Genomic DNA, 26,928 nt, shown 5'->3' on the forward strand with positions numbered 1-26,928 from the left:
AGATTTGTAATTCATTTTTAATATAATATATATTTTTAAAAATTACCTTATAATAAATTCAAGTTCTTTCCGAGAAATTCGCGAACCAACCTAATGTATAAACTTTTCATTATCCGAACCCAAGCCAAATTGTACAAGCTGGATAGAGTTGATTGAATTTTTTGGATCGTCGGGTTTAAGTTAGAGTATTTTAAAGGAATTTTTAACCCTAAGAAATACTCAATCGAGACAACTATTTTTCGGTTTTTACTCTAACTTTGTACAAATTAATCTAATTATTTGATACTTCCGTAAGAACGTTACGAATTTCAGGAGGTAAAACAAACTGTTGTTCCATTAATAACGATCCATTTTGATTCTTTGAAACTACGATGAATGTGATAGATCTTTTAAAGAGGAACAAATGAGGATCGTCAGAACTTATTATTATTATTATTTAATAAATAATGATAATGAGGATAATAAAATTGGATTAAATAATAATAATAATTAAGAAAAATGTATTTAAGTTTGATAATGACGTGGATTGAGGTGGGAGACATTTTTAGATGATGGAATAGAAGTGGGACTAAATTCTTTATGTTTGATTTGACAATTAAATAATTAGTAACAATCTCTACTTCTCTCTCCCACTTTTATTTTTAATTATTTTTACATCATTTTTTCGGTTCGATTTCTACTTTCTCTACTCGTTTCTGTTCAAATCATACATGCTATGTTTTATAAACGGCACCTCAAATTACATTTCTACCACTAGGATTGTTCATATGATCCGAGAACATGACCAACCCGAAAGAGAATAGGAGTGTACACATAAGCTACATCGAAAGAGAGTGTCCGAGTACAAACAATACTAGGAGTATACACATGTTGGGTTAGAAAAATCTTCCGGACCAACCCAAAATTTGTGTTTGTTGGGTTGGTGACCGGGACAACCTGAATAGAGTTCCCAACCCAACCCTTTTATTTTCAGGTATGGTCGGGTTATTTTTTTTCTTTATTTAAAAAATCATACTTATCTACAATATATCTCATAAAGTTCAATATCAAACATTTACAGATTTACGATTCATCACTGACATTAGTTACCGACTTTAAATTTTTTAGTTTTTTTAAAAGTAGAATAGGATTAGGTTGGACTGTAACCCTATTTTTGGATAAACCCGACAAAAAAAAATGTTACCTGCAAATCGACTTGGAGATACGAGATAGTGAGGAAGGATTTTCTCGAGTGGGAGAAGGAACAAAAAGGGGTCAAATTAGTGAGAGTGAGGGAAAATAGAAAGTGAGAGTAAGAGCACGAGCAAGAACAAGAACAAGAACGTAAAAGGCAAAACGACCATATGTTTAAAAATATATATATATATATATATTTGAACTAATTTATTTTATTTATTATAATGTTATAAACATGGTAAATAAAAATAATTTTTTTAATAAAAAATTTAATACATAAAAAAAAATTTAATAATTTTAAAACTAAATTGAAAATTTAGTGAAGGAATAATAATTTCTCATTGTTACTTGCATTAACATTTGCGTGTATGACACGGGCAATACCAACAAAGTTCAAGCGCGTGGAGGGACACAGAAAGCCGGTGACTGGCTACCGTCTGAACCTGTCCCGACCTCCGTATTTAGCCGTACATAAAAAACTGGCGAAACAAATGATCGATCCCCCTACGTGCGGCCAAATCCACATATCACTTGGCACGTGTCGATTTGTTATAGGTTAATATCCGAATAACCAATACAAAATTGCCACGTTTAAATATGTAAAAATCCCGGCCGCATCTGATTGGTACCCATATTCTTTAATTGAAGCCGTACGGCAAGAATGTAGGCCCCCACATGGTTTTCAGCGTTGTGTCTAAGCCGCACATGTGTCTTTCTGATCCGAGGAATCGTACGTGCGGTTTTAAATTTATTATTTAAGAGGCAAAAATTTGTGGTGAAATGGGTTCAGGCCTGTTTCCCACCATAAAAATGTGTGATGCCAATTCACACTATTGTTAATTTACAAGTGAATTTATTGTTTTTTTTTTTTTTAAAGAATACGTTAATAGACCAACCCCATTGCTAACAAATATTGTCCACTTTGGCCGTTGCGTATTGCCGTTAGGCCCAACCCAAGCCCACCACTAACAAATATTGTCTGCTTTGACTATTACGTATTGCTGTCACTTTGGCCATTATGTATCGCCGTCAGGCGCAAGCCCACCGCTAGCAAATATTGTTTGCATTGGCTGTTACGTATCGCCGTCAGCCTTACGATTTTAAAACGCGTCTATAGGGGGAGGTTTCCACGACCTTATAAGGAATGTTTCGTTTGGCTGTTACGTATCGCCGTCAGCCTTACGATTTTAAAACGCGTCTATAGGGGGAGGTTTCCACGACCTTATAAGGAATGTTTCGTTTCCACACCCCTATAAGAAATGTTTCGTCTCCACACCCCTATAAGAAATGTTTCGTTTCCACATGCCTGCAAGAAATATTTCGTTCATCTCTTCAACCAATATGGGATCTCACAATCCATGTTTCGTTTCCACACCTCTGCAAGAAATGTTTCGTTCATCTCTTCAACCAACATGGGATCTCACAATCCATGTTTCGTTTCCACACCCCTGTAAGAAATGTTTTGTTCCTCTTTTCAACCAACGTGGGATCTCACAATCCACCTCCTTGGAGGCCCAACGTCCTCGCTGACACACCACCTGAAATGTTTCGTTCCTCTCTTCAAAAACGTGGGATCTCACAATCCACCTCCTTGGAGGCCCAACGTCCTCACTAACACACCACCTAATATCTATCTCTGATACCATTTAAAATAGCTCAAGCCCAAGTCCACCACTAGTAATATATTGTCCGCTTTGATTCGTTGCGGTCGTTACGCATCGCTATCAACCTCACGATTTTAAAACGTGTTTACTAGGAAAAGGTGTCCACACCCTTATATGGAATGTTTTGTTACCCTCTCCAACCAGGGTGGGATCTCGCATAAACATTTTATTTTTATAAAAAACAAAAATTTAAATAAACAATCTAGACAACTCGAACCAATCCAACCTAATATTTTATGGTTGGGTTGAGTTAAGTTCATTATTTAATAAGAGTTGTTTAGGATGAAAACGTTTACCACCCCAACATTAGAAAGAATTTTTAAAATGTCCCAACCCAACACAACTTGAATCCACGAACACCTCTCGTGTTCTTGAGCGAGCCAGGTTTACCATTAAAGTATATGATATTTGGAAGTAACATGAATGAAATGAGTATATACATATATTCACAGTTTCAAGCAGCAATGACAAGGGAATGGAATTGAATGCATATCCTTCTCTGTATTACTGCTACCCAACAGCAAAAGGATGGTTAGCAGATTCATTCTCCAAACATTAAGAACTCATCACAGATAAAAAAACATTAACTATCCAGAAACAGAAACAAACAGCATCAATGGACTTACTACTGCTGCTGATGCAACCATTCTTGAATTACAGAACGAAGAGCACGGTTAGGGACGAGGTTTTGGTGTTCGAGCCTTAGGTTTGTCATCGGCGACGTGTTGTGTCCACTGTCTAACCATCCTCTCAATGCCTCTGCCTCATAGGTAAACCCGTCGGCTGCTACATGAGGATCCTCCATGACTTCCTGAGTGTTTGGTGTGAAATATTAGTCCATTACAGGTTTACACACTAGATGCAAAGAATAATGTACATAGATGATGTGTTTTCCAGCCAAAATAATCATCTAAAAGTAACACATACATTGAATGATGTCAGGACTATAATTGAGATTCTGAAGTTACTGAAAAAATGCATACAATTCTTGAGATCAACAGTGTATTCAAATCAAGGTCCCATGAAAGAACGCTAGTGAGAAACAGATTGTGTGAGATCCCACGTCAGTTGAAGAGAGAAACTTTTTCCTAGCAGACGCATTTTAAAAAAACTTGTGGAAAAGCCCGAACGAAAAAGCCTAAAGAAGATAATATCTACTAGCGGTGGACTTGGGCTGTTACAACTGATAACAGAGCCAAACTCCGAGCGGTGTGCCAACGAGGACACTGAGCCTCGCAGGGAGTGGACACCGGGTAGTGTGCCAGTAAGGGCGCTAGGCGCTGAAGGGGGTGGATTGTGAGATCCCACATTGATTGAAGAGAGAGAGGAACGAGTGTCAGCGAGGATGCAAGACCCCACCGGGCAGTGTGCCAGCAAGGACATTGGGCACTGAAGGGAGGTGGATCTCACATTGATTGGAGGGGAGAATGAGAGCCAACAAGGATACTAGGCCACAGAAGGGCTGAATTGTGAGATCCCATATCGATTGGAGAGGGGAATGAATGCCAGTGAGGACGCTGAGCCCTGAAGGGGGGTAGATTTGGAGATCCTATACATCGGTTGGAGAGAGAAACCTCTCCCTAATAGAGGCGTTTTAAAAAACTTTGAGGGAAAGCCTTTAAGGGAAAACCCAAAGAGGACAATATCTGCTAACGGTGGGCTTGTCTGTTAATGGAAAATGGGAAAGACTAAAATATGAACTCAACTTGGTTTTCAGTTAGCTAAGGGGTTTCATGAATCAAAAGAATAGTGTGGGAGACGTACACAAAACAGTTCAGAAACTTGCATTTACAACAGTTCACATATTCTTTAACCAAAACAGCATCAAAGCAAGAATAATGAGCCAATAAAGAGAGAGCTATGCATATAACTAACCTGAAAAATAGGACATAGGAAATAAGGAGGAGGTTGCACCTGCAGATCCCCAAAGCTTAGGGATACAGAAACCGAACCTCCACAAGAAGCCTTCATTGGCTCAAGTACTCTCCACACATCAGACACAAGGTCTGGCCTGTACATACTATTTCTATTGCAGCACCTCAATGCCAACTGAGCCAACTGTTCGGCCTGCACGAACGGCCAGTCTCCCGCTCGTGGATCCAATACATCTTTCAATTTTCGTTCCTCTATGGCGAACTGGACATCTTCTTTCATTCTCAAGTATGATTTTCCAGTTAACAAACTTAACAATACCATGCCAAATGAAAAAACGTCCAATTTTGTTGTGAGAGGAAATTCAGGATTGCTCTTCACGCCATACTTGGCAGATATATTTTCATTGTAACTCAACTTCTCATCATGAGGCAAAAAATGACAACTTCCAAATCCTGCAAGTTTAGGAACGTAATTTGCATCTAATAGTACATTCAAAGGCTTCAAGTCACCATGAATGATCTTGCAAATTTTATTCGAATGAATGAATATAAGAGCTGAGCATAATTCTGAAGCGATCCGTATTCGAGTTTTCCATGACAACGGAGAAGAATTGTCCTTACAGGCTAGCCTATCTTCTAGACTTCCATTAGGAAAATAGTCATAAACAAGAATGCAAGCCTCCGGACAGACTCCAATGAGCGTGGCAATATTGGGATGTCTCAGAATACTCAATACATCAACCTAACATATAAAACAAAACATATTGAGGAAATGTCCGAAACCGACTTGAAACGGGATTTCAAACTTCTAATCTTTGGAACCGAATCATATCGTTATATCACCACTGAACCGAGAAGCTCAAGCTTTTGGGTTGATTGATGATTTTATACAATTTTCGAGCAAGAGATCATCAAGTTACTACTCTAAAGATAGTTTAACTTATCAGAAAGAGTAAAATGGATCCAGGCTATTCATACCTCACGTTGAAACTCCACTGGGTTCTGCAAGTTATGAGAACCGAACATTTTTATGCAAACCTCAGTGTTATATAGCAGACCTTTATACATGCTTCCATGTGTACCCTCCCCAATCTTAAGCGAGGGATCGAATTTCCGGGTGGCTTCTGCAATTTCTGAGAACGAGAACTCAGAGAATACTTGAGCAGTATGTTTAGTTCTGGCCTCTACTTGTCTTGTCCTTATGTCATCCACTTCTTTGAGTGCTTCATCTCGTTGCTTCAGTAACTCATCTCGATCATTTTTGTAGTTATGCAGCAGTTCTATCGCTGAGAGAATCTTCTGCTCCAACTCCTTCACCATCTGATCAGATCCTGCAATTTGATTCTCTAATTCTAATCCCCTGTTTCGGGAGACTTGGAGCTCCTCCATCATTTTATTTACTTGGTTCTTCACATTCTCAAGTTCTTCCCTTTCTTTTGACAGCGCTTCTTCAACATCTTTCCTTTCTCTTGCCTCTCCAGCATATAAGTCTTCATAAAATTTAGCCTGCATATTTAATGAAAACCATATGAGATCATATATGTAACGACTCAAGTCCACTACTAGTAAATATTGTTCTCTTTTGGCTTTTTCTTTCGGGCTCTGCTGGGGAGAGATTTCCAATCCTTATAGAGAATGTTTCATTCCCCTATCCAACCGATGTGAGATCTCACAATCCACCCCCGCTTCAAAGCCCAGCGTCTTTGCTGGCACACCCAAATCTAAAAGATTTACAACTTGATGCAATAAGAACACCTAAATCCAAGATTTATAGTATCCAAAAGATTACAATTCCCAACAACACAGTCAACTGATAGGTACATTATCTACATAAATGATTTAAGCCAAAATCAGTCATACGACAATTGACAACAGAGTTACCCTGAAAATAGCATTCTCAAGTTCATTTTCAGCTTGAGCTCGCTTCACTGCCTCTCTAAAAGCTTCTCGCTTGGCATTTGCTGCTTCGGTTATTGATTTCTCAAGTTGAATGTATAAAATATCATCAGCACTTTCGTCTTGCTGGAATCCCTGAAAAATAGAAAGGCCAAATATTTTTTTTTAGAAAAAGTACTTGTTACTTTTCTGGATGCGAAGTGTGTAAGAAATGCCTCCGGCTGATACTCGGGCATACCGACAAATGGAGAGGAGATGAGTTAGGAGCGACATCTTTCAACAGAAGAGGTGAATTTAATCCTACTCCATACTCATCTTCCTCAGTCCTTGAAGATGCAGCATCAAGACATCCACTAGATGAACTTGGTGAATATGAACGCTCAAAAGGGCTCGAAGTCCCACTATCATTCGAAACTAACTTCGAAATTGAAAGCCTTTCCAGAACAATTGATGGACTCTGTATTCTGCTCCCATTGAATTGGCCAGACTCCATTGGTCTCCAACATGCCCCGTTGACGTTCTGTGACTGAGGTGATGGTGGAGGGACATCTACATGAGCTTCTTGTGGACAAGCTTCCCTATTTGTATGTAGTAATTGCATTAGTTGTCAGCCAACTAAATTGCAGTTCTAAAACAACAAGCATGCAATCTATAACGGTTCCATAAGTCTCCTGCTGACCATTAGCCATATTTTGATACGACTTGACCGAAGTTTATGGACCACATGAATTGACTAGACGTTTTAGAATTGATCAAGTTAGGATATTGGTTCTCAACAACATGGCTATATTTTAGAAGATTCACCATTTAGGACTGATGACATATTCCATAACTCAACCTGTTCCTATCAATGGATTTAAAGTATGAAAACAGATGAAGAGTGACAACAAACCTAGTGCGAATTAACTGCCCGTTGCAAACAAATTGAATTTGACAGAAAGCTGGTGCTTTCAGGTGAACATACATAGCTTTCCTCGATCTGATTTTTGTCATTTTTCTGCAACATCAAAGAAGATAAACAATCATCGCCTATATATGCTTTAGTCTCCTCGATTTAGTTAACTATCTAACATCAACTTAATTCCACAATTTGAACGAAAAACTCTCAAATCTAAGAACCACAGATACGAGATACAGATACGACAAGACACGATCACGACTTCACGCCATCTTTTTAAAATCTAGGACATGGACACAGACACGAACATGGCAATAGCATGTTAATTAAATATTCACTTTTTTAAATTATATCGTTTTTATACAATGAGTTTGTGTTTTTATATGCTTCGAAAATTATTTTGATGTATTTCTTTATGAAGATTTATCATTTTTGTCATATGTGTGTCTATTTAGTCAACTTAACAAGTGTTTGATGCATATCTCACAAATGTTTGTTCTACTTTTACTTGATAACTAGTTTCTAACACATCATTGCACTAACAAGTGTCCGATTCGTGTCGAATACACTAGCCCGATCAAGTGTCCATGCTTCTTATCTCACAATGATTAAGCTATTAGGAACTTACAATATTGTTGAACAGTATATCCTGATCTCCCTCTTATTCGTTCAACAATGAACTAATGATTACTATGCCGAAACAAAAACAACTACTCTGGCATGTTCTTAATTTCTTTGAACTAATACCATTTACATTTATTTTCATCTCCCCTCCTAATTTTTCTACTTCTTTATTTTAAACCATCATTTCATCCGACAGAGTCTTCAGTTGTGTACCACTTATAGAACAGAGTGCATGATTATGCGCAAATGGAGTAACTAATAATCCTTAACAAAAACCCTTTAAGAGATGAAAGCAGATATTCATGGAAGAAGAATACAAAGCAAGTAGCTAGAATGTACCTTGAGTAATACTTGTCCGCTGCTGCACCCATAATAAGCCTTCTAATTCCATGAAGGGAGACGAGCTCGACAATTCCCTTCTTAATCTTGTCTGATTCAAAATAAAGTTTCTCTGCCCAAACCTAAACTAAAACATTAATGAATAGAAGAACAAACGGAGCAAATCCCATATGAAATTTGAAATCATTCCTCATGTTTAACCCAGTTTACTATTGATTCATGCATTATCACATCACACATTGTATACTTATGGTGTTTAACTATGTTCTTAACCCCCGCTCCTATAGCCCAATCTAGTTCAATGAACAATGAAAGAATATTGAAACAAAGAGAACAATGGATATGTACCCCAGCTTGGTGACAGAGGAAAAGGAATCCATCAAGTATCTTATTTGCATCCTGCCTCTCACGTTCGCGGTAGGCGTTTACTTCCTTTTCTTTCATAGAACTTGCCAAAAATTGTGTTCCCACTAGACGCATGGAAGAGAGAGTTCAGTAAGTCAACTCTAGCCATTATCTCAAACAATTCTAAGAAACATCCCAATTCATGTAAATGTTCAATTTCATTAATTCCAAAAACAATAGAACAAACTTTGTTTTAGTTAACGAAACCACTGGATAAACTCTTGTTCTTCATCTTAAGAATTTAGAACATCAACAGCCAAAGAGTCATAACTTAACTTCAATCCATCGAGAGCAGTAGAAATCATCAGACGATTGAGAATATTTAAGTGAACATATTGAAATTTATCAGCGAGCTTACAGAATGGAATTAACTTCGCTGGCTCATGAACATGTACGACGCAAATCCTCCGCCCGCCTAAGTGCTTTATAGCATAGACCAAATTTAATCTGCACTCGTTTACATCATTTCCCACAGCAATATAAACCACATCGTCTCCACAGCTACCGGCCATGATTCCTGTAGGATCGGTGAGCCTTTCACTAACCCAAAACAGGAAAAACCCTATCGATTTCTTTCAATTTCTGAATAAACACACACAATGAGCCATAGATTCCTCTGACGAACCGATTCCAGCCTATTTTCTGAACACACTTGGATGTTTTCAGAATCACGTTCCAAATGAAACGGAACCGAAATCCGATTCTCCTCTTCCGAAAAGAAAAACGGAAGAAAATAGTAGGAGGTGACAGATTGAAATTGTTTGGTGTATGTGAATATAAAATGGGATGAAGAACAACGGCACTTTCATGAGAAACTTTACTCGGTCCACTTCTCTCTCTCGCCATTGGAATTGGTTGAGGAAGAAGAACAAGAAGTCAGCTCCGTCAATATTTAAAATTTGAAGGAATCGGCTTACAATTTACAATGACGTAGAACAACACGGATATTTTCCATTTGACTTGTTCGTTATATTAATATAGTTATGTTTGTTATTATTAGGCCAAATTATATAAAATAAAAAATTATTTCTCCTCTCAAATATTTGAACTAAAAAAAATTAGGATGTTCATATGACTCGAGAATCCGACTTGTTCCAAGTCCCAACTACCAACACAAACCATAACGGTTCGTTAGATTGGGTTCGATTAGATTTTTTTTGAAGTCGATTTGCAAGTTGACATTTTTTTTGTCAAGTCAACTCAACCACCTAAAAAACAAAGTTACAAGCCAACAACACAACTCAAGTTGGATTGCTCGAGTTGAGCTCTATTTAAGTGGTTCGAGTCAACAACTCAACCACAAATTTTGATTTCTCGATGTACAACGTATCAAAAATATTATTACAATTAATTTACTTTTAATTTTTTTTAAAGATACTATAATAACTTTAATTTATAATTAAGCTAAAGAATCTCTTACAAAGTTCTTAATTAATTTATTTAAATCCCAATAAAATTAAAAAAAAAAAAAAAAAAGTCTTTGGACGAGTTCAAACTCTATAACGATCAAAGTCAAAAAATTGTTGACACATCAATTAGACTAATAGATTCAATCATACATACGTATATACGAACAAAATAAAATTATAACCTCGATATCAACGTCAATCTGCAACGTTATCATTTGAAATTTGAAGAGGAAAAAGAAAAAGATATCCATAACTAAAAAGATTTATCACAACAAAAGTTTCATTCAAGGTTGAATCTTACAAAAATTAGTAACCTCTTGATTGAGACCCTAGTAAAGATGTTCATTTCTTTAGTTGGACAATATTCTCTACCTACAAAAGTAGTTACCTTCGTTTTTTCTTCGCCCGTAAAGGAGTCATAAATACTCGAGTTGCCGCTCGCTTCTTATCGAAAATGGCAGTTCTACTCTCTTTGTCGTTGTCGTCATCGTCGTCTTCATTGTTAAGTACCGGAGTATCCTCCGACACCTTTCTAGCAGCTTGCTTTTTCACAGCATCCAACTTGGCATATAGTTTTCTATCAATTGGGTCATTAGACGGTCCATTTCTAATATTGTGTGTTATTTTGGCTCCAAGTCCAAGTCTGGAGAAACAGATTCATAGTTAAAAAGCTTAGTGTGAGTAGCAAGATCCAGATACTTGTTTATATACTGACCTAGGAGGTCGATTCCCGGGTTCGAACATGGTTGATTCATTATCATTCGCAGGTTCTTTCCACTCGGTTTTAGTCATCTTGCTCATCAACTGCGCTGCCTGCACATAAGATGGATATTCGGTTTGTTAAATATCTGGACAATTTTTATGCACAACACTCTAATGCAAAAAATCATAGGTTCTTTGTAACCACCCCAGCCTACCGCTAGTAAATATTGTTTGTTTTGGCCCGTTACATATCGCCGTCAGCCTCATAGTCTTAAAACACGTCTGCTAGGGAGAAATTTCCACACCCTTACAAGGAATGCTTCGTTCCCCTCTTCAACTGATGTGGGATCTCACAATCCACCCCCTTAGGAGCCCAGCGTCCTCACTAGCACACCGCTCAGTGTCTGACTCTCTGATACCATTTGTAACCACCCAAGCCCACCACTAGAAAATATTGTCCGCTTTGACCCATTACGTATCGCCATCAGCCTCATGGTTTTAAAACGCGTATGCTAGAGAGAGATTTCCACACCTTTACAAGGAACATCCTAACCCTTCCCTATCTCTACATCATCTCCAACATTTTCTTTTCTTCCCAATATTGACAAAACTGGATGCTAGTTTCAAAACAGAACGAGGGAAGCAAGAACTGTTAGCAGACACACGCCTCGACATATATCCGTTAAGAACAATTATGCCATTATAAGGTAGGAAGCAGGAGAACTGCCCTCATTGAGGATTCAAACCCACAAACTTATCAAAAATTTCCTGAAAAGAAATGTACTGTTGAATGTAAGACAAGTTCAAGGATTTCCTTTTTCTTTTGAATGAATTTCCTTCTTTCCTAGAGAATACAAGTTCTAGCTCTTCATGGAAAGACTCGGTATTTCACTTCAAAATAGACCTCAAATGTGAGACCCTTTAATCACTAACCTTTATTCATGCTGCAACACAATTAGTTTTGAGGGCTAAATTCCAGTTTACTCCATGAAAGGCTATCGCGCCCGGTCTATGGAATTTACGTTTTATCAATAGAACTGAAAGAAAAAGTTGAAAGCTACCCAATCAAAGAAAAAGTGGGAAGAAAGAACAGAAAAACGTTAAATCACCATTAAACACAAAAGCTTAAGCTAATGGATTACGGTAAGTTTACTTATATCTATTCTTTAACGCTCTCCACAATCGTAAACTTGAAAATTTATAGAAAGTCCAACAAGTAAAAATCAATATTAATTGGAGAGTCAATGACATTACAAAAGTTCGCTACTCTGATACCAAGTTAAACAAGCACTTAACCTGTAACAGCCTAAGCTCACCACTAGCAGATATTGTCCTCTTTGGACTTTCCCTTCTAGGCTTCCCCTCAAGGTTTTAAAACGTGTCTGCTAGGGAGAGGTTTCCACACCCTTATAAAGAGTGTTTCATTCTCCCCAACCGATGTGGGGTCTCACAATCCACCCCCATTCGGGGCCAGCATTCTTGCTGGCACACCGCCTCGTGTCCACCCCCCTTTGGAGCTCAGCCTCCTCACTGGCACATCACCCAGTATCATTTGTAACAACCCAAGCCCATCTCTAACAGATATTATCCTATTTGGATTTTCCCTTCCAAGCTTCCCCTTAAGGTTTTAAAAGGCATCTACTAGGGAGAGGTTTTCACCTTATAAAGAATGTTCGTTCTCCTCCCCAACCAATGTGGGATCTCACATAACCATCCAGGGGGAATTTAGTTATATGTATACTCTAACAAAAACCTAACAACATATTGAGCAAGCCACATTGGGGTAAATGTAAATCAATGTGCATAACAATCCTAGCAGAAACATGTATAGTACATAACCCGACAGAAAATAAGAAGAACGGGAACGAGAACAAATTCAAAAACCATGATGAAGTGACTAAAGAAACATAAACTGATTACCAATTTCGCTGCATCATTCAACTTAATAATTTCGGGAGGTCTAGATTTCTGCGGCCTCTCCACGTTGCTGCTCATTGGGTTTGCTACAGCAAAATCAAGACTGCAATACTTCAAACACTCGAGCGACGTACCACGATGAAATAGTAACGATTTCTGCAGATTGTTAGACTGAACGACCGTCACTTCATGAAACGCCCCCACCTTTTCTAATCTCGATATCAAGAATCCAAAATACACACTTCGACAAAAGCATGTCAACCCTAAATAAAAGCTATTTTATCACATCCACATTTACGAATCATAGAGCAATCAAACAAACAACGACGATAACTCAAGTAAGGGCCAGTTACGAATTTTTAGGGCGCTAGAATTCTTACTGATCCGAAATTCATAAACAGAAATACGAGTTTTCAGAACTAAATTAGCCGAATTATAAACTGAATCGATGTAATATACCCTAAATGACTTGATAGATTTTACACTGGCAAGTCTCTAAGGGTTTCTGCCGGCCGCGGGGTGTTCGTTGGTGTTGGCCACCTTTCCGCTGGGTCAATAGCCGTCAAAGGTTTTGGTTCGGCAAGGAAAGTGCGCGCTTAACGAAGAAGCGTAGCGCCGCCGGAGGCTGAGGATTCAGGCGGCGTCGGAGAGGGCGAGGGTGCGAGAGAGATTGGGAGAGAGAGTCGACAAGTGATTAAATTTACAACTTTCGCAATTCAATTTTAAATATTAAATAATAAATTATTTGAAAGACCAAAATAATAAAAATACTAACATTTCAATTTATTTAAAAATAATATTAGAATTTCTAAATGAAAAAATTAATATTATTCTTAAAATTTTAAAATAAATTCAAAATTAACTTTAAAATAACTCTTTAAATAATTTCAATAATATAAAAATAAATAAATAAATATTTCTATCGGTTTAAAAATAACATTAATACCCTTATATTTTAAAAAAATTAAAAATAATTAAAAATTTCGGAAATGATCTATGAGATGTAGATGAATGGACAATTTATCTTATAAAATACATTTGTATCTAAATATGTCGAAATAATCATCGATCGAGCTTTTTTTACGGTTAGCTACGGAATCCAAATCGTTTCTATAGCTCGAGTAAAATTAGTATTTTTTTACGAGTCGATCACGTAAATCAGATACACGTTTTTATTTCTTAATGTTTTATTTACGTAAAAATTGTTATCGGTCCGAAAAAAAAATCTTATTCACTTTCATCTCTATACCGTAAAAGTTTAAAAAAAAAACAAGAAAAAAAAAAGGTCAATTCTAAGGGTTCTACTCTTGGCTTCTTAGGGACCTATCGGCAAAAAGAACGTCTTCAATCCAAGCTACAATGTTGAATGTCAATCCTTCCAACACTCTCGAGTAACTCTCCAACACTGCTTGTCCCACGTCCTACAACATAAAAAAAAAAAAAAAAACCCGTTAATTTTTTCGAACGGAATAGGTCTCGAACTTAAAAAAACCGTTCATAAAGTCCTTAAACTTGATGACTTACGAGAAAAAAGTTGAGCGAGTTCTATGAAGTTAACTTACCCTATTGTATTGAATCTTGCTAGTGTCTAGCGTCGTTTGAGAAAGTTCAGGGAACCTTTGTTTCAAAGACAAAAGTAATGTCTCGGCTCTTTCCGCTAAAATAGTGTTCTTGTCACCCTTACCGGTTTCAGCGATTAGATCCTTTACTAATTCCCACGAAGACTTTGAGTAGGTTAGACATGCTTTCCTTCTCCATGTATACATCGAAGCCTCGATTCGGTCAGCAAGTTCGAGCGCATCGTGCTCGGATCCTATTTGCAAGCAATCGAGCAAATGTTCGGGTGAGAATTTGTCTGCACTATACATGTAGCGATATATCATGTCGCCTATACTTGCCTTTCCACTCTGTACATGGAAACAAGTTAGAAACCATTTGTATCGACTAACTATGTTCATTTCAATACGCTCTCGGAGCGTAAACTTTCCGATTAAGGACTGACCTTTGGAAGAGTATCGATGTAGGATTGTGGGATTTCCATTTCAGCTAAAACAGTACTGTTGATTGCCATAGCAGCTTTGTGGATTTGATTGGCACATTCACGGCTATTTTGAAGATGTCTCCGTGCCTTCTCAGATAGACCACATGAAGGAATGCAAGGAACTGGTAACCACCATTTCTCCTCCTTTTGCATTGGGAGTCGGCGAAACGAACCAGGTCTCGAACGGTTCGAGTTCGACGACATGCTTCCTTTTTCAGCATACCAGAACTCAGTGTCCCGAAAACTATCCAAAATGTCCTATAAAACCACAAATAAGATTGATTGATCGATCACTCTCAAAATAAGTCAAGCTTGTAATTGTTTTTGCTGTCATTTACCAAGAGCATCATGTCAAGCTTTTGCAATGCCGGAAGGTTTAGGTATATATCTGACCTTTGTCGGCTGCTCAACACCTAAAAAAAAAACACAGCAATAAGCAAACGAGAAACATTTCAAACACTGTGTGTGTACTAGCAAGGACGTTCGGCCCCCAAGGAGGAGAACGAAGCATTGTTTATAAGGGTGCAGAAAACTCTCCGTAATAGACGCATTTTAAAATCATGAGGCTGACGATGATACGTAACAAGTCAAAGCGGACAATATCTGTTAGCGGTGGGTTTGAGCGGTTATAGTAAAATTGGCTAAAAAAAACGGTCAGTAGTACTCGGCTTAAATCTTATTTAAGTTCTCGAACCTGTAAATTTATTTTATTTTGACTTCCGAGCGTACAAAATAAACCGTTCCGAAAACCGGAGAAAATAATAATAAAATCACCTCAATTGTTGTTCCATTTTGGAGAGTTTGAGATTCAGTGAAGAACTCAACGATGTAATCACAAACAGACACCAAACAAGCCATCTCTCTCCTCCACATCGCCGTCTTCTCCGGCGACAACGGCTCCAGTTTCAGATTCTGTCCGAACACCGTCGCTGATCAAACAAACACAAATCTTCTTAACCTTAAACTTTCCAAAACGAATCAAACCATAAGCAAAAACAGAGCAGACCGTAAAGATTAGTAATGGCGTTTGAAATCGTCACCGCCGTGCAGACACCTTTCCCACTTCCCGACATGTCTTCTCCAAGCAAAAGCTTCGCGAATCTCTCCTTCATCATCTCCATTTCTGCCGCAACAAAAAACTTAAACACCCATCTTTAAAAAGATAAAAATTTTGAAAAGGGGGAAAAAGCTTCTCACCGGAATCCATGGCGTCTTGATCGTCGACCTTGTCTCCGTTGGTCATTTTGTATTTTCCGGTGCCCTGTCTCGCCGGAATCGCCAGAGGAGTGCAGAAACTGTTATCGGAGAAAGCAGAGGCATCGGAGATGGTTCTGGAGTAAGAGAAAGAGTAAACGCTCGCCGGAGACTGGTCGGAAGTTTCAGAAATGGTGGATTGGTCGTTTAGATCCATGGAAGAGGAGGAAGGAGGGAAACCCACGTCGGAATTTTGGTCGGAGATGGGGAATTTCTCCATTTTTGAAGCGTGGATTTGAGGAAAAGTGGTGGGGGCGAGGGGATTTTAAAGGCGTGGGTTTGAAATTTGAAGAACAGAGTAAGGGATTTGAATTGCTGTTCCCTCCTTTTTCTTTTGGATAAAGAAAGGGAAGCTGTTCTGCAACTTTAGGACCATGACAATGGAAGTTCATGGCAGAGAGCTTGGCCGGCCGACATGGTGGCTGCCTTTATTCGATCAAAAAAGGAACACCCAGATGGAGAAAAACAGAGTAATTCCGCCATTGATATGTTCTTGCACAGAATTACAAGCTTTCATTATATATATAACATAAATTTGACTTTTTTTAAAATCATATTTTAAGGTATTGTGGTCAAATTTGAAATATTTTTGTTATATTTAAAAAAATAATGTTATTATGCTATTAAAGTAACTTTTTCGAGTTTTTGAACCGAAATCCGGAATCATCCTATCACTCAATAATGACCAACTCGAAAATTGAGTTACAATTCGATCTATTTTTTAAAAATATTAAAAATATTTAACGTTTGTAACTAATTCTAGTGTTCGATCCATGACTTGTAAATGTTTGGTATTTAAATTTTATAATATTTTATGTTTTAATGTAATACAAAAAAACAAATTGAGAATCCAACCAACTCGAAAATATAGAGGTAGGTTGAGTTAGGTTGTGAACTCTATTCGGGTTGTTCGGGTCACGAACCAAATCAACCTAAAATTTCAAATTGGTTCAAAAGTTTTTTTCAACCTAACTTATATATGCCCCTAACCGAGTCGACGCTAACTCTAGGAGTATCAAATCTAGAGTTTAGGGTAGTCTATCTCGGACTACGGGCAAATTATTTAAAATTGTAATAATAAATAAAAAATATTTAAAAAGACATTAATGCTAACAAATATTTACTTATTTATTTATTAAAAATTAGCCCATGATCTAATAATCTAAAATTAAAAAAAAAATAATTAAATTATTCTCCCACCAGCACAAAAATTATGATCAAATGATATAAAATTTACAATTTTTATTTTAATAAAAAATGATTTTTCTCTCATGAATTTTAACAATTTTGTTTTATTTTATTTTTTAAGAGAAAAAAAAAACAATTTGGATGTGCAAGTGGAATTATTCGTATTTTCTAAATATATATTCCTTTTATTTCTTATTTCTTTTTAATTTAATTTTTGTTCATTAATATTGTAATATTTAGTTTTAAATAATAAATTTTAATAAATTATTGTACGACCCGTTTGAGAATTTTAGTGAGAATTTGTGAATTCCGCTCTACGACCCTAACTTGAACTTAAGTGAACCAAGTAAGCTCGGGTTAACGTAGGCAAAGAGTTGCAGGAGCTACTTTGATCTAAATAAGACACCAAACGAGTGAACGAACTAATAACATAAAATTTAAGAACGAATTTTATTAATCCATTTTACTTTAATCTTTTTTAAATGGTGGTTAAACGTAGCTTTTGAGCCCCGAGGCTACAAGGGTCGGACTAGAACACATTATTTTATCTTTTAATTACTTTCTTTTATTTTTATTTTTGTAAATCTATATCGTGTTTTTAAACGAATTGTTTCATTTTTTAATTACGAATGCCCACGAGTTTTAAAAAATTTTAAATTATCGATTATTTTTAAATATTTCACATCAATTATTGATGGTCGGTAGCTTGAGCTACTTGTCGTCACAAATATACATTGTTTATACTTAATTTATTCCATTGTTGTTATTAAAATTAAAATTAATCACATTAAATTAAAAAAAATACGAAAATAATAATAATAATAAATAAAAGATCGGTATCCAAATAAATTTTTAAACTTTAAAAACACATATTTTAAATCTAGAAAATAAATAAAATAATTTCTAATTTTTTTATATAGGTCGACTAGAATTTTATTAAGAAATTAGGGGATAATAATAATAATTTGAATATTATTTTTTAAAAAATTAAATAGAATAATATTTAAATAAATAATGTAACGAAAGTTGCATGGTCGTGAGGAAGACGTGCAATCCACTTGGTAAGAGTTTAGAAAATACATTAATATATTATAACAATTAAATTACCAAAATACCCTTAAAAAATAAGGTTATTTTCAATAATACCCTAACGGTAAACGTCTAATATTTCAAAAACAACTCTCGAGATTTTTATCGTTGAATTCATAGACATAAAAATTTGTGTCTGCTTATACGTCATTTATGTGAACAAATCTAAACAGTCACGAGAAGTAAATTTTAGGGTTAGGGTTCAGAAAAAAAATTGAGGACGTCGAGATTAAAATGAGAAAAACAACAACATATATGGTTCACGTAGGATCCGTATTTTTTTTTTCATGCACGTGTTTAGATTTGTTCATATGATCCGACACAACTTTTCGCCTTATAAATTTAACGACCTTTAAAAAATTTATAGCTCGAGATATAGTTGAAACCATCTTTATCGGTCAAAGATATTTTTATTTTATAATTTAACGGAGTGATTAGTTTGACTTTGACTAAAAAAAATGTGTGCATTGGATCTAATTAGTTGAACCTACTAAGATTACATTTATTCATATCTTATTATTATTTTTAGTATTGCATTTATTCGAGCATTATTTGCTCAATAATTGTTGTCTAATTCATTAAATTTTAAATCGTAATTTATTGAATTTATTGTATTTTTTATTAAGAAATTTTAAATTTATGTATATCCCGAGTGTTTAGAAAATCAGATGATAAAAAAAACCCGATCACTTAGATTGAATTAAGGTTAAATAAATAATTTTTTTATGAATTTAGTTGGTTTACGAGTTCTTCTAAAACTAGATTGTATCGAATTGAACGAACCAAATCTATTGTTAGTTTTAAAATATATATATATATATATTTTTTTAATATTTATTTATTTAATTTCATAATTAATTTTTTTTTATTTATTATTCAATCCATTTTTAAGGGTTTGGAAGTGAAATTGAGTTAAAATTTTAGTTAAATTTTCGAAAATAAATAAATAGATGTTTTACGGACTAATATTTTACTTTTATTAAAAATAAAATTTTGAATAAATGACTCGAACAACTAAAACCATCTAACCTAAAATATTTATGGTTGAATTGGGTTAGTTTCATTATTAATTGAAAAAATTTACAACCCGAACAATAAAGTTGATTCTAAATGTCTCAACCTAACTCAACGACACCTCTAATTTTGATCGGGACATAATATTTAACTAATTGAATTATTATCAGACTAATTATAGAAAAAAAAATTATTTAATACGAACCCTAAGTACTACTCGATAAAATGCGTATATTGAATAACTCAATATTGTATTAACAGTCTCATGTCAAATCATGTCGAGTATGAGAAATCGTATGTGTCAAATAATTCAATATTAAATCGGGTAAATCAGAATGTAACTAATTATTGTAATTCAATATTCTAATAATTTACATGATCGAGACATATCGAGTCAAGTCAATTTTTTTACGTCTAGGGTTTCCAACTTTATAGGTTAACCTAACCCATAAGACTCATTTGGTCACATATCAATGAGTTGATAATTGGATTGTATTGAATTTGCTCCATATGTTCTTTCCAAATGGCACAATACTAAAGTGTACCCTAATTTTAGTCCAAGAAATTTAATGTAATTAATTCTGTAACGTCCACCTTTTCTATAGAATTTAAATCGTTTGATAATCATTTGATTTATAGCTACCTTCTTGGTTTTTTATAATTACGTTTTTAGGATACACGATTTTTACCTCGTAGTTTGTTTGATTTGTTAGTGATACTCGAGTAAAGGAGGAGCATATGAATGAACTGAGACCACATCCAAATGAGAGAAAAGACTTGAAAATAAAGACTATATTTTTTAACTTTGTAACGACAACTATTATAATAGTTTAAAATTTAAAGGTATTTTTGAAATAAATATAAAATTTTAGGAGTATTTTTATAATTTAGGTTATACTGAATTAATTTTAAATTACAAGGTTAAATCCATCTTTTTGTTTATTTACTTTTTATTAATTTATAACTAATAATTACATAATCGATTTAAGTACGACTTTAATTTTGATTTATTTTTGTTCATATACTTTTAAAATGTCTATTCTTTTTCTTTCACTAAGATGTGACTCTCGATTGAAATTTGAATAAAAAAATATCAGAATTAAAGTAATATTTAAACTATGGAAGATATTTTGTATTATAATTCTAACCTTAAATTTGTTATCTTGAAGGGGTTCTAAAAAAAATACCTCAGTAATGTAATAAGCTTCAAAAATACCTCAGAATGTAAATATATAATTTAATAAATCAAAAACATCAAAATCTCCGTTGTAGTCTAGTTGGTCAGGATATTCGGCTCTCACCCGAAAGACCCGGGTTCAAGTCCCGGCAACAGAAATGTTTTCTTTTATTTATTTCCATTATTTTTGCCTTTTCTTTTCTTTTATTTAGTTTCCTTTTTCATTTTGTTGGGTTTCGTTTAATTTCATTTTGTTGCCTATTCTTTTATTTATTTTCATTATTTTTTGCCTTTTCTTTTCTTTTCTTTTATTTATTTTCCTTTTTCATTTTGTTGGGTTTTGTTTAATTTTAATTTCTTAAATCTTCAAATATTATTTGTTTTTATTTTTATTTTGGTGCTTTTTCTTTTACTTTTTAAATTTTATTATTGTCCATCTGATCCTCGTAATTTTATAGAAATTTTTGTAGGGACAAAAAAACGGTATGGAGGTTAGAGACCACGGCAAGGAAGCCATTCCTGTCCTCCATACCATGTCTACCGGATAACACATGAAGTGAGAATTGGATATAGTGAGAATTGATGTACCTCGACGATGAAATTGAGGTTCTTATTTATAGAAGGAGAAAGATGAATACTTTATGTTCGTTGTTGGCTATATACCTAAATTGTTCTTTGGAACAATGACCTAGCATTTTGTATGCAAGTCATCTCTTGATTGGATAAAAGCAATTAATCTCCAAAGACATCTTGTAACGTCCTTAATTTTCTTAGGTTAATTAGTGACGTTACATTTGGTATCAAAAAAGATTAGCATGGCCTTTACGCAAGAATGACTGACACGCACAAATCGAAAAATGGTATCAAGAGTCAGACACTGGGCAATGTGTCAGTGAGAAGACTGAGCCCCGAAGGGGGGTGGATTGGGGGGATCCCACATTGATTGGAGAAGGAAACGAGTGCTAGCGAGGATGTTGGACCCGAAGAAGGTTGGTTTTTGTGATATCCCACATTAGTTGGGGAGGATGAAACATTATTTAGAAGGGTGTGAAAATTCCTCCCTAGTGGACGCGTTTTAGAAATCTTGAGGGAAGTTCGAAAGGGAAATACCAAAGAGGAAAATATCTGCTAACGGTGAACTTAGACGGTTACACGACCCATCAAAATAGGTTCATCCAACCACATAGATCATTGACCTCCTTCCATGGGCATGTTGTAGTATCACAACTAGAATAAGCTTTCTTTCCAACCTTGCTAATGCCTGACACTTGGGAACCACTACACTTAAAATTAGCTCTTACCTGGGGAACCGCTAGCTGGGGATGAGGACGGCACCGCACCTGAAATGAGCCCCTCACCTGTCTTACCACTGCATAGGCACATGAGTTGAGTAGCACCACATTTGAATTAAGCTCTCTCTCACCCACCTTGCTAGGTTACCTCCAACAATTTATGTGAACTTGTCAATTTCTACCACTTGTGCTAAAAAAAAAGGCTTCATCCTAAAGTAAACAGTAGAAACAACTCTTGTGAATCACCATCTCCAAATGAGAATGATTCATTAGTTAAGAAATTGGTCGGATGAAAGAATTAATTAATAAAAACAAGTTTAAACAGAATTTGCGGTGGGGCTTGAGCTGTTACAGAAACTTCCCTTTAAAACAAAACATGAACTTTAAAACAAAGCATGGACGAGACTATACACATATATCATGTCTGCCATTATCCTTGTTCTCATAAAAGATTAATTCATAGTTTCACTTTTTTCCTTTTCTGATACTGCCTAAAAACAACTAAATCCAAAAAGATACATATATATTTCCAATCAAATTTTATAAGCCACAATTTGAGTATCCAAACCAATTCACTTTTGTAACTTGCTCCAATGCTTGTCGCTTAAAAAATGCCCATATTCATTGTATATATTTTTGTTAATGGAAATGTTAGATCATCCTACTCTGCTTGTTAAAAAGGTTGGAAGTTAGTTTAGAAGTGGGAAGATTTCATCTCGTCTTTTAACTTTTGGTTAGTGGAGATTATTAGTATGATCAAATGGGTAATAGCCCCAATAATTCATTTACGATCTGGTTGATGGTGAGATTTAGGAGTGTAACTAGGTTAGTTTGGTTGAACCAATATGTTAGTCTAAGAGTAACAATAATTAACCTATTTGTGAGATCCCACGTTGGTTGGGGAGGAGAACGAAACATTCTTTATAAGAGTGGAAACTTCTCTCTAGTATACACGTTTTAAAAATCTTTAGGGGAAGCCCGAAAGGAAAAGCCCAAAGAAGACAATATCTACTAGCGGTGGGCTTGGGCTGTTACTAATGGTATCAGAGTTGACACCGGGCGATGTGCCAGCGAGGAGGCTGAGCCCTGAAAGGGGGTGGACACAAGGAGGTGTGCCAGCAAGGACACTAGGCCTCAAAAGGGGGTGGATTAGGGGATTCCACATTGATTGGAGAAGGGTACGAGTGCCAGCAAGGATATTGGGCCCCGAAGGGGTGTGGATTATAAAATCCCACATCGGTTGAGGAGGAGAACGAAACATTCTTTATAAGATGTGTGGAGACCTCTCCCTAGCAGACGCATTTTAAAAACCTTAAGGAGAACCCCGAAAGAAAAACCCCAAAGAGAACAATATCTATTAGCGGTGGCTTGGACTGTTACTAATGAACCAAGGCCATCAGACCAACAGCAGGTTCAAATAAGAGATGGGAGAGTGAAGGGAAGAGGAGCTCCAAACATCCTATTTGTTCCAATAAACAGGCACAGTTCTATAACTAAAGCAATTTGGTCAACTTCTTCCTATGATTTACACTCTTTGTAAAAATCCAACTTCAGAAACTAATGTAATATGCAATTGTTTATAAGAGAAAAATAAAAGTCAAGACCTAATCTAGCAGGCAACATAAGATGACTTTCGAGATGAAGATACCCATATGACATCAACACATATCATTATAAATATCAACGCAGCGGTATCTTCATCTAACATTACAACTAAATATTATAAATGGGAGACCAGATCAAACTTTTTGGGCTGATAACCAAGTAATGATTGCATTCAGTGTTTTTCTAACTCCTACATGCTTATTAACAAAGTATTTGCATTGGTCAAACCTCTATCCAAAAGAACAAGTATATATATATATATATAACAAAAGTCTATAGAAGAAAGTTTCTTCCTTACCAGCCTGTCTTGGCTCCATGGAAATGGAAGAGCTTGCATTATTTAAGCTTCCAACAATACCTGTTTGCTGCTTATAACAAACAAAAGCTAATAATATTTTTAAGCATGTCAAGTCAAACCCCTTAGCTAATTACAATTATGAATCGTTTACCCAATTTTCAAATCACTGTGTTATTGTTTTTATTATCTTCATTGTTACTTTTCCAAGTGACAGGAATCAAACCACTAATGATTAAAACTAGAGACAATAAAGAACAAATTATGACTATTTGAATCTTTCTTTTTAAGCAATATAATTCTCCACCTATGGAGTATAGGCTAGCTCGCTATAGACAAATTAGTAGCCAAACATGTCTGTATCTAAGGCCTCAGTGGAACTCCCCATTTTAGACATTTCTCAGCCATTGTCTCCTTCTTCCCTTTCTTTGCTAGCTGATGCTTGCAGAAAATGGGGCTTTTTCCATATCAAAAACCATGGAATCTCCAAAGATATCTACAACAAACTCCATTCCTTCTCCAATGAAATTTTCAGCCTCCCTTCTGAAACCAAGCTCAAAATTGGCCCTCTCTCTTCTTTGAACACTTACACTCCCCATTTCATAGCCTCCCCGTTCTTTGAAACTCTCAGAGTCTCTGGTCCTAACTTCTTAGCATCTGCTCAGAGTTCAGCAGATTCCCTCTTTAACCAAAAGAGCCCTCACCAGTTCAGGTACATACAATTCACAGCACATCTACTTCAAATCAGTATTGTTCTATTGTTCTAACAGTCTAATTTCATGTGCATAAAGTGAGATATTGCAAGAATATGGAGACAAAATGACAGAGCTATCAAGGAAGATTATAAAGAACATATTGATGAGCTTAGGGGAAGGTTTTGATACGAAATACCATGAATCTCATTTCAAGAATTGCCATGGATATCTGAGAATAAACAATTACACACCTCCAGAAACCTTGGGAGAAGATGAAGAACCAGAAGGACTTGGAATGCACACGGATATGAGCTGCGTGACCATTGTGTACCAAGATCAAACAGGTGGTCTGCAAGTGAAATCAAGCGCAGGGGATTGGGTCGATATAGCCCCATGTGATGAATCCGAATCCGAATCCGAATCCGATTCCGAAGCTCTTGTGGTGAACATTGGCGATCTTCTTCAAGCTTGGAGCAACGACAGGCTTAGGTCGTCTGAGCACAGAGTGGTTTTGCGGCGGCCGGCGATCAATCGGTTCTCGATTGCATTCTTCTGGGGGTTTGAGGACGAGAAGGTCGTGTCGGCGCCGGAGGAAGTGGTCGGCGACGGCGGTAAGAGACTGTATAAGCCATTTGTTTGCTCGGATTACCTGAAGTTCAGGGAGAATGACGAAAGAGGGAAATTTGAAAAGGTTGGTTTCACTGTGAGAGACTTTGCTGGGAACGCAATTACGAAGGATTTTGAAGAAAAATAAATTTTTATTTTGTATTTGCAATTTTATTCCAATTTATTAAATAAAAATAAGGGAATTTCCACAATATATTTAAATAAATTATTTAGATTTTACTTAAAATAAATAAAAATTATTTCTAGTAATATCAGACAACAACAGATCAACTTGTGATAGATTGATCAACATACGGAGAACACTCGACCGAACGAGTAATTAAGCAATTATTGATATCAGTATTCATATTAGGTATATCAGTGGTATATCAACACTCATATTTAGGTACATCAGTGTAATTGATTCATTAAATAACCTAACAAATCAAGTGCATCAGCGACAAGTCGGTACTGATATCAGGTGTAGAAGAAAAAAAGTCAGTATATAATCACGTGTCCCTAATATGATGCGATTAAAATATATATTTGAAATTAAATGGAAAATTTTAATTAGATATCTAAAAATAAATATCCTTGTAAGTGACTCGAACAGTCCAACCCAATCCAACCTAAAAATTTATGGTTGGGTTCAGTTCATTATTCAACGAGAATTGGGTTAAAAGAAATTTATAATCCGAGCAACTATGTTAGGTCTAAAAAATGTCTCGAGCCAACCCAACTCACAAACAATTAATTAGATTGGGTCTAAAAAACGTTTCAATTCGACTCAATCCAACAACGAACAATCAATTAGGTTGGGTCTAAAAATGTCTGAACCTGACCCAATTCAACTTACGAACAACCGTCACATCAGTTGAACATCGAGCTCTAAAAAAACGGAAGGTTTGAATCATCTGTTCCACGTTTATAATATAATATGAATAATTGAAAGCTAAATTTAAGGAGAGATTTAATTATTTATTATTTATTATTTATTATTATTATTATAATATGGTTTAGTAAAATCTATTTAAATTTTGGTTAGATTATGTTTAAAGTGGGTTTGGTCGGCTTGAAGTTGGGAGCCACGTTGAGCAAATCCAAACCCGTTTTGGAAATAATAAAAATAAATAAATAAATAAATAAGGCATTTAGTCAACTAATTAATTATAAATTAAAAGGGGAAATGCCACTAATCTAAAGTTTAATCATTTATTTTCTCTCCAATTAAATCATGCAATCTACTACTTATTGCTTTTAATCTTTTATTTTTTTAATTAAATAAAATTTATGTTTTAAATCCTCGTAAATTAAAATAGGTCAGTGATAGTATCATATACAATGAGTTTGTATAAGACTAGGCCCTAAAATATTTATTAATAGCAAAGTGGAAAGTAGGTCAACCTCCATAACCGCGCGGGAGGGTAACGAGATCCAATTGGATGGTCATGCTACTTCAAGAACGGTTTTCCACTCAATTTGAAAGCTGATTTTGTGAGTTCAAAGATGCCCGAGGCAAGCTGAATAGAAGATTTTCGTCTTTCTAATATTGATATTCCGGTGGACAACACTGTTAAACTATATGTGACTCGATCTCAAATTTGAGCGCATTCTAAACTCTTGTTTGTGATGACGTATCCTTTTATTTGCACGAGTGACAGGAGTTGAGGGAATAAAACGAAATTCTCTCTTTTCGCATTTAACGTTTAGCGTGTAACAACCTAAGCTCACAAGTTTACCGCTAACCGATATTGTCCTTTTTAAACTT

At 35.6% G+C, this 26,928-nt stretch overlaps 4 protein-coding genes, 1 long non-coding RNA gene and 1 other non-coding gene across 13 annotated transcripts; 2 read left to right on the top strand and 4 right to left on the bottom strand.

Moving 5' to 3' along the window:
* Positions 1–3,255: 3,255 nt before the first annotated feature.
* LOC111460185 (U-box domain-containing protein 33-like) lies at positions 3,256–9,800 on the bottom strand. Of its 2 annotated transcripts, XM_023103318.1 has the most exons (9): positions 9,235–9,800; positions 8,820–8,941; positions 8,472–8,593; positions 7,503–7,607; positions 6,849–7,188; positions 6,596–6,745; positions 5,693–6,220; positions 4,716–5,456; positions 3,256–3,651 (listed from the first exon to the last, which is right to left on the bottom strand). In XM_023103318.1, exons 1-9 carry the CDS (start codon positions 9,386–9,388, stop codon positions 3,466–3,468), a joined length of 2,448 nt encoding a protein of 815 aa, XP_022959086.1. In that variant the 5' UTR covers positions 9,389–9,800; the 3' UTR covers positions 3,256–3,465. The 2 variants fall into 2 exon arrangements, with proteins under 2 accessions (XP_022959086.1, XP_022959087.1); XM_023103319.1 differs by lacking the exon at positions 9,235–9,800 and having other exon boundaries at positions 8,472–8,598; positions 8,820–8,899.
* Positions 9,801–10,428: 628 nt separating this feature from the next.
* Positions 10,429–13,603, bottom strand: LOC111460361. 6 transcript variants are annotated; one of them, XM_023103605.1, is made up of 4 exons: positions 13,388–13,603; positions 12,908–13,061; positions 11,001–11,098; positions 10,567–10,928 (listed from the first exon to the last, which is right to left on the bottom strand). In XM_023103605.1, the coding sequence occupies exons 2-4, from the start codon at positions 12,980–12,982 to the stop codon at positions 10,670–10,672; spliced, it is 432 nt and encodes a 143-aa protein (XP_022959373.1). In that variant the 5' UTR covers positions 12,983–13,061; positions 13,388–13,603; the 3' UTR covers positions 10,567–10,669. The 6 variants fall into 6 exon arrangements, with proteins under 6 accessions (XP_022959370.1, XP_022959373.1, XP_022959369.1 ...); XM_023103601.1 differs by having other exon boundaries at positions 12,908–13,167; XM_023103603.1 differs by having other exon boundaries at positions 12,908–13,067; positions 13,387–13,603.
* A 506-nt stretch (positions 13,604–14,109) lies between these two features.
* On the bottom strand, positions 14,110–16,673 carry LOC111460356 (rop guanine nucleotide exchange factor 3-like). 2 transcript variants are annotated; one of them, XM_023103595.1, is made up of 8 exons: positions 16,143–16,673; positions 15,952–16,068; positions 15,720–15,874; positions 15,284–15,358; positions 14,907–15,203; positions 14,467–14,811; positions 14,210–14,325; positions 14,110–14,145 (listed from the first exon to the last, which is right to left on the bottom strand). In XM_023103595.1, exons 1-8 carry the CDS (start codon positions 16,417–16,419, stop codon positions 14,142–14,144), a joined length of 1,386 nt encoding a protein of 461 aa, XP_022959363.1. In that variant the 5' UTR covers positions 16,420–16,673; the 3' UTR covers positions 14,110–14,141. The 2 variants fall into 2 exon arrangements, with proteins under 2 accessions (XP_022959363.1, XP_022959362.1); XM_023103594.1 differs by lacking the exon at positions 14,110–14,145 and having other exon boundaries at positions 14,152–14,325.
* A 4,079-nt stretch (positions 16,674–20,752) lies between these two features.
* On the top strand, positions 20,753–20,825 carry TRNAE-CUC. The gene has a single exon. It is a non-coding gene; the product is annotated as a tRNA-Glu (tRNA).
* Positions 20,826–21,420: 595 nt separating this feature from the next.
* LOC111460362 lies at positions 21,421–23,950 on the bottom strand. The gene is made up of 2 exons (XR_002713418.1): positions 23,863–23,950; positions 21,421–22,169 (listed from the first exon to the last, which is right to left on the bottom strand). It is a non-coding gene; the product is annotated as an uncharacterized LOC111460362 (long non-coding RNA).
* On the top strand, positions 23,875–25,354 carry LOC111460359 (gibberellin 20-oxidase-like protein). Its single transcript, XM_023103597.1, has 2 exons — positions 23,875–24,571; positions 24,651–25,354. The coding sequence occupies exons 1-2, from the start codon at positions 24,213–24,215 to the stop codon at positions 25,306–25,308; spliced, it is 1,017 nt and encodes a 338-aa protein (XP_022959365.1). The 5' UTR covers positions 23,875–24,212; the 3' UTR covers positions 25,309–25,354.
* Positions 25,355–26,928: the final 1,574 nt, after the last annotated feature.

The sequence above is a fragment of the Cucurbita moschata genome, unplaced genomic scaffold (genome assembly GCF_002738365.1).
Source record: "Cucurbita moschata cultivar Rifu unplaced genomic scaffold, Cmos_1.0 Cmo_Scf00023, whole genome shotgun sequence".
NCBI lineage: Eukaryota > Viridiplantae > Streptophyta > Magnoliopsida > Cucurbitales > Cucurbitaceae > Cucurbita > Cucurbita moschata.

What these genes read in the sequence shown, in the direction of transcription:
- LOC111460359 (XM_023103597.1), top strand. Translation starts at nt 24,213, where the DNA reads ATGTCTGTATCTAAGGCCTCAGTGGAACTCCCCATTTTAGACATTTCT. An exon ending in AAGAGCCCTCACCAGTTCAG is followed by an intron (nt 24,572 to 24,650) that starts GTACATACAATT and finishes ATGTGCATAAAG; the next exon opens with TGAGATATTGCAAGAATATG.
- LOC111460361 (XM_023103602.1), bottom strand. Translation starts at nt 12,982, where the DNA reads ATGAGCAGCAACGTGGAGAGGCCGCAGAAATCTAGACCTCCCGAAATT. An exon ending in TGAATGATGCAGCGAAATTG is followed by an intron (nt 11,099 to 12,907) that starts GTAATCAGTTTA and finishes TCTTATGTGCAG; the next exon opens with GCAGCGCAGTTGATGAGCAA. An exon ending in CCCGGGAATCGACCTCCTAG is followed by an intron (nt 10,929 to 11,000) that starts GTCAGTATATAA and finishes CTGTTTCTCCAG; the next exon opens with ACTTGGACTTGGAGCCAAAA.
- LOC111460356 (XM_023103595.1), bottom strand. Translation starts at nt 16,419, where the DNA reads ATGGAGAAATTCCCCATCTCCGACCAAAATTCCGACGTGGGTTTCCCT. An exon ending in TCAAGACGCCATGGATTCCG is followed by an intron (nt 16,069 to 16,142) that starts GTGAGAAGCTTT and finishes TTGTTGCGGCAG; the next exon opens with AAATGGAGATGATGAAGGAG. An exon ending in AGCTTGACATGATGCTCTTG is followed by an intron (nt 15,204 to 15,283) that starts GTAAATGACAGC and finishes GTGGTTTTATAG; the next exon opens with GACATTTTGGATAGTTTTCG.
- LOC111460185 (XM_023103318.1), bottom strand. Translation starts at nt 9,388, where the DNA reads ATGGCCGGTAGCTGTGGAGACGATGTGGTTTATATTGCTGTGGGAAAT. An exon ending in AGCGAAGTTAATTCCATTCT is followed by an intron (nt 8,942 to 9,234) that starts GTAAGCTCGCTG and finishes CCATGCGTCTAG; the next exon opens with TGGGAACACAATTTTTGGCA. An exon ending in CATCTCCTCTCCATTTGTCG is followed by an intron (nt 6,746 to 6,848) that starts GTATGCCCGAGT and finishes TCTATTTTTCAG; the next exon opens with GGATTCCAGCAAGACGAAAG.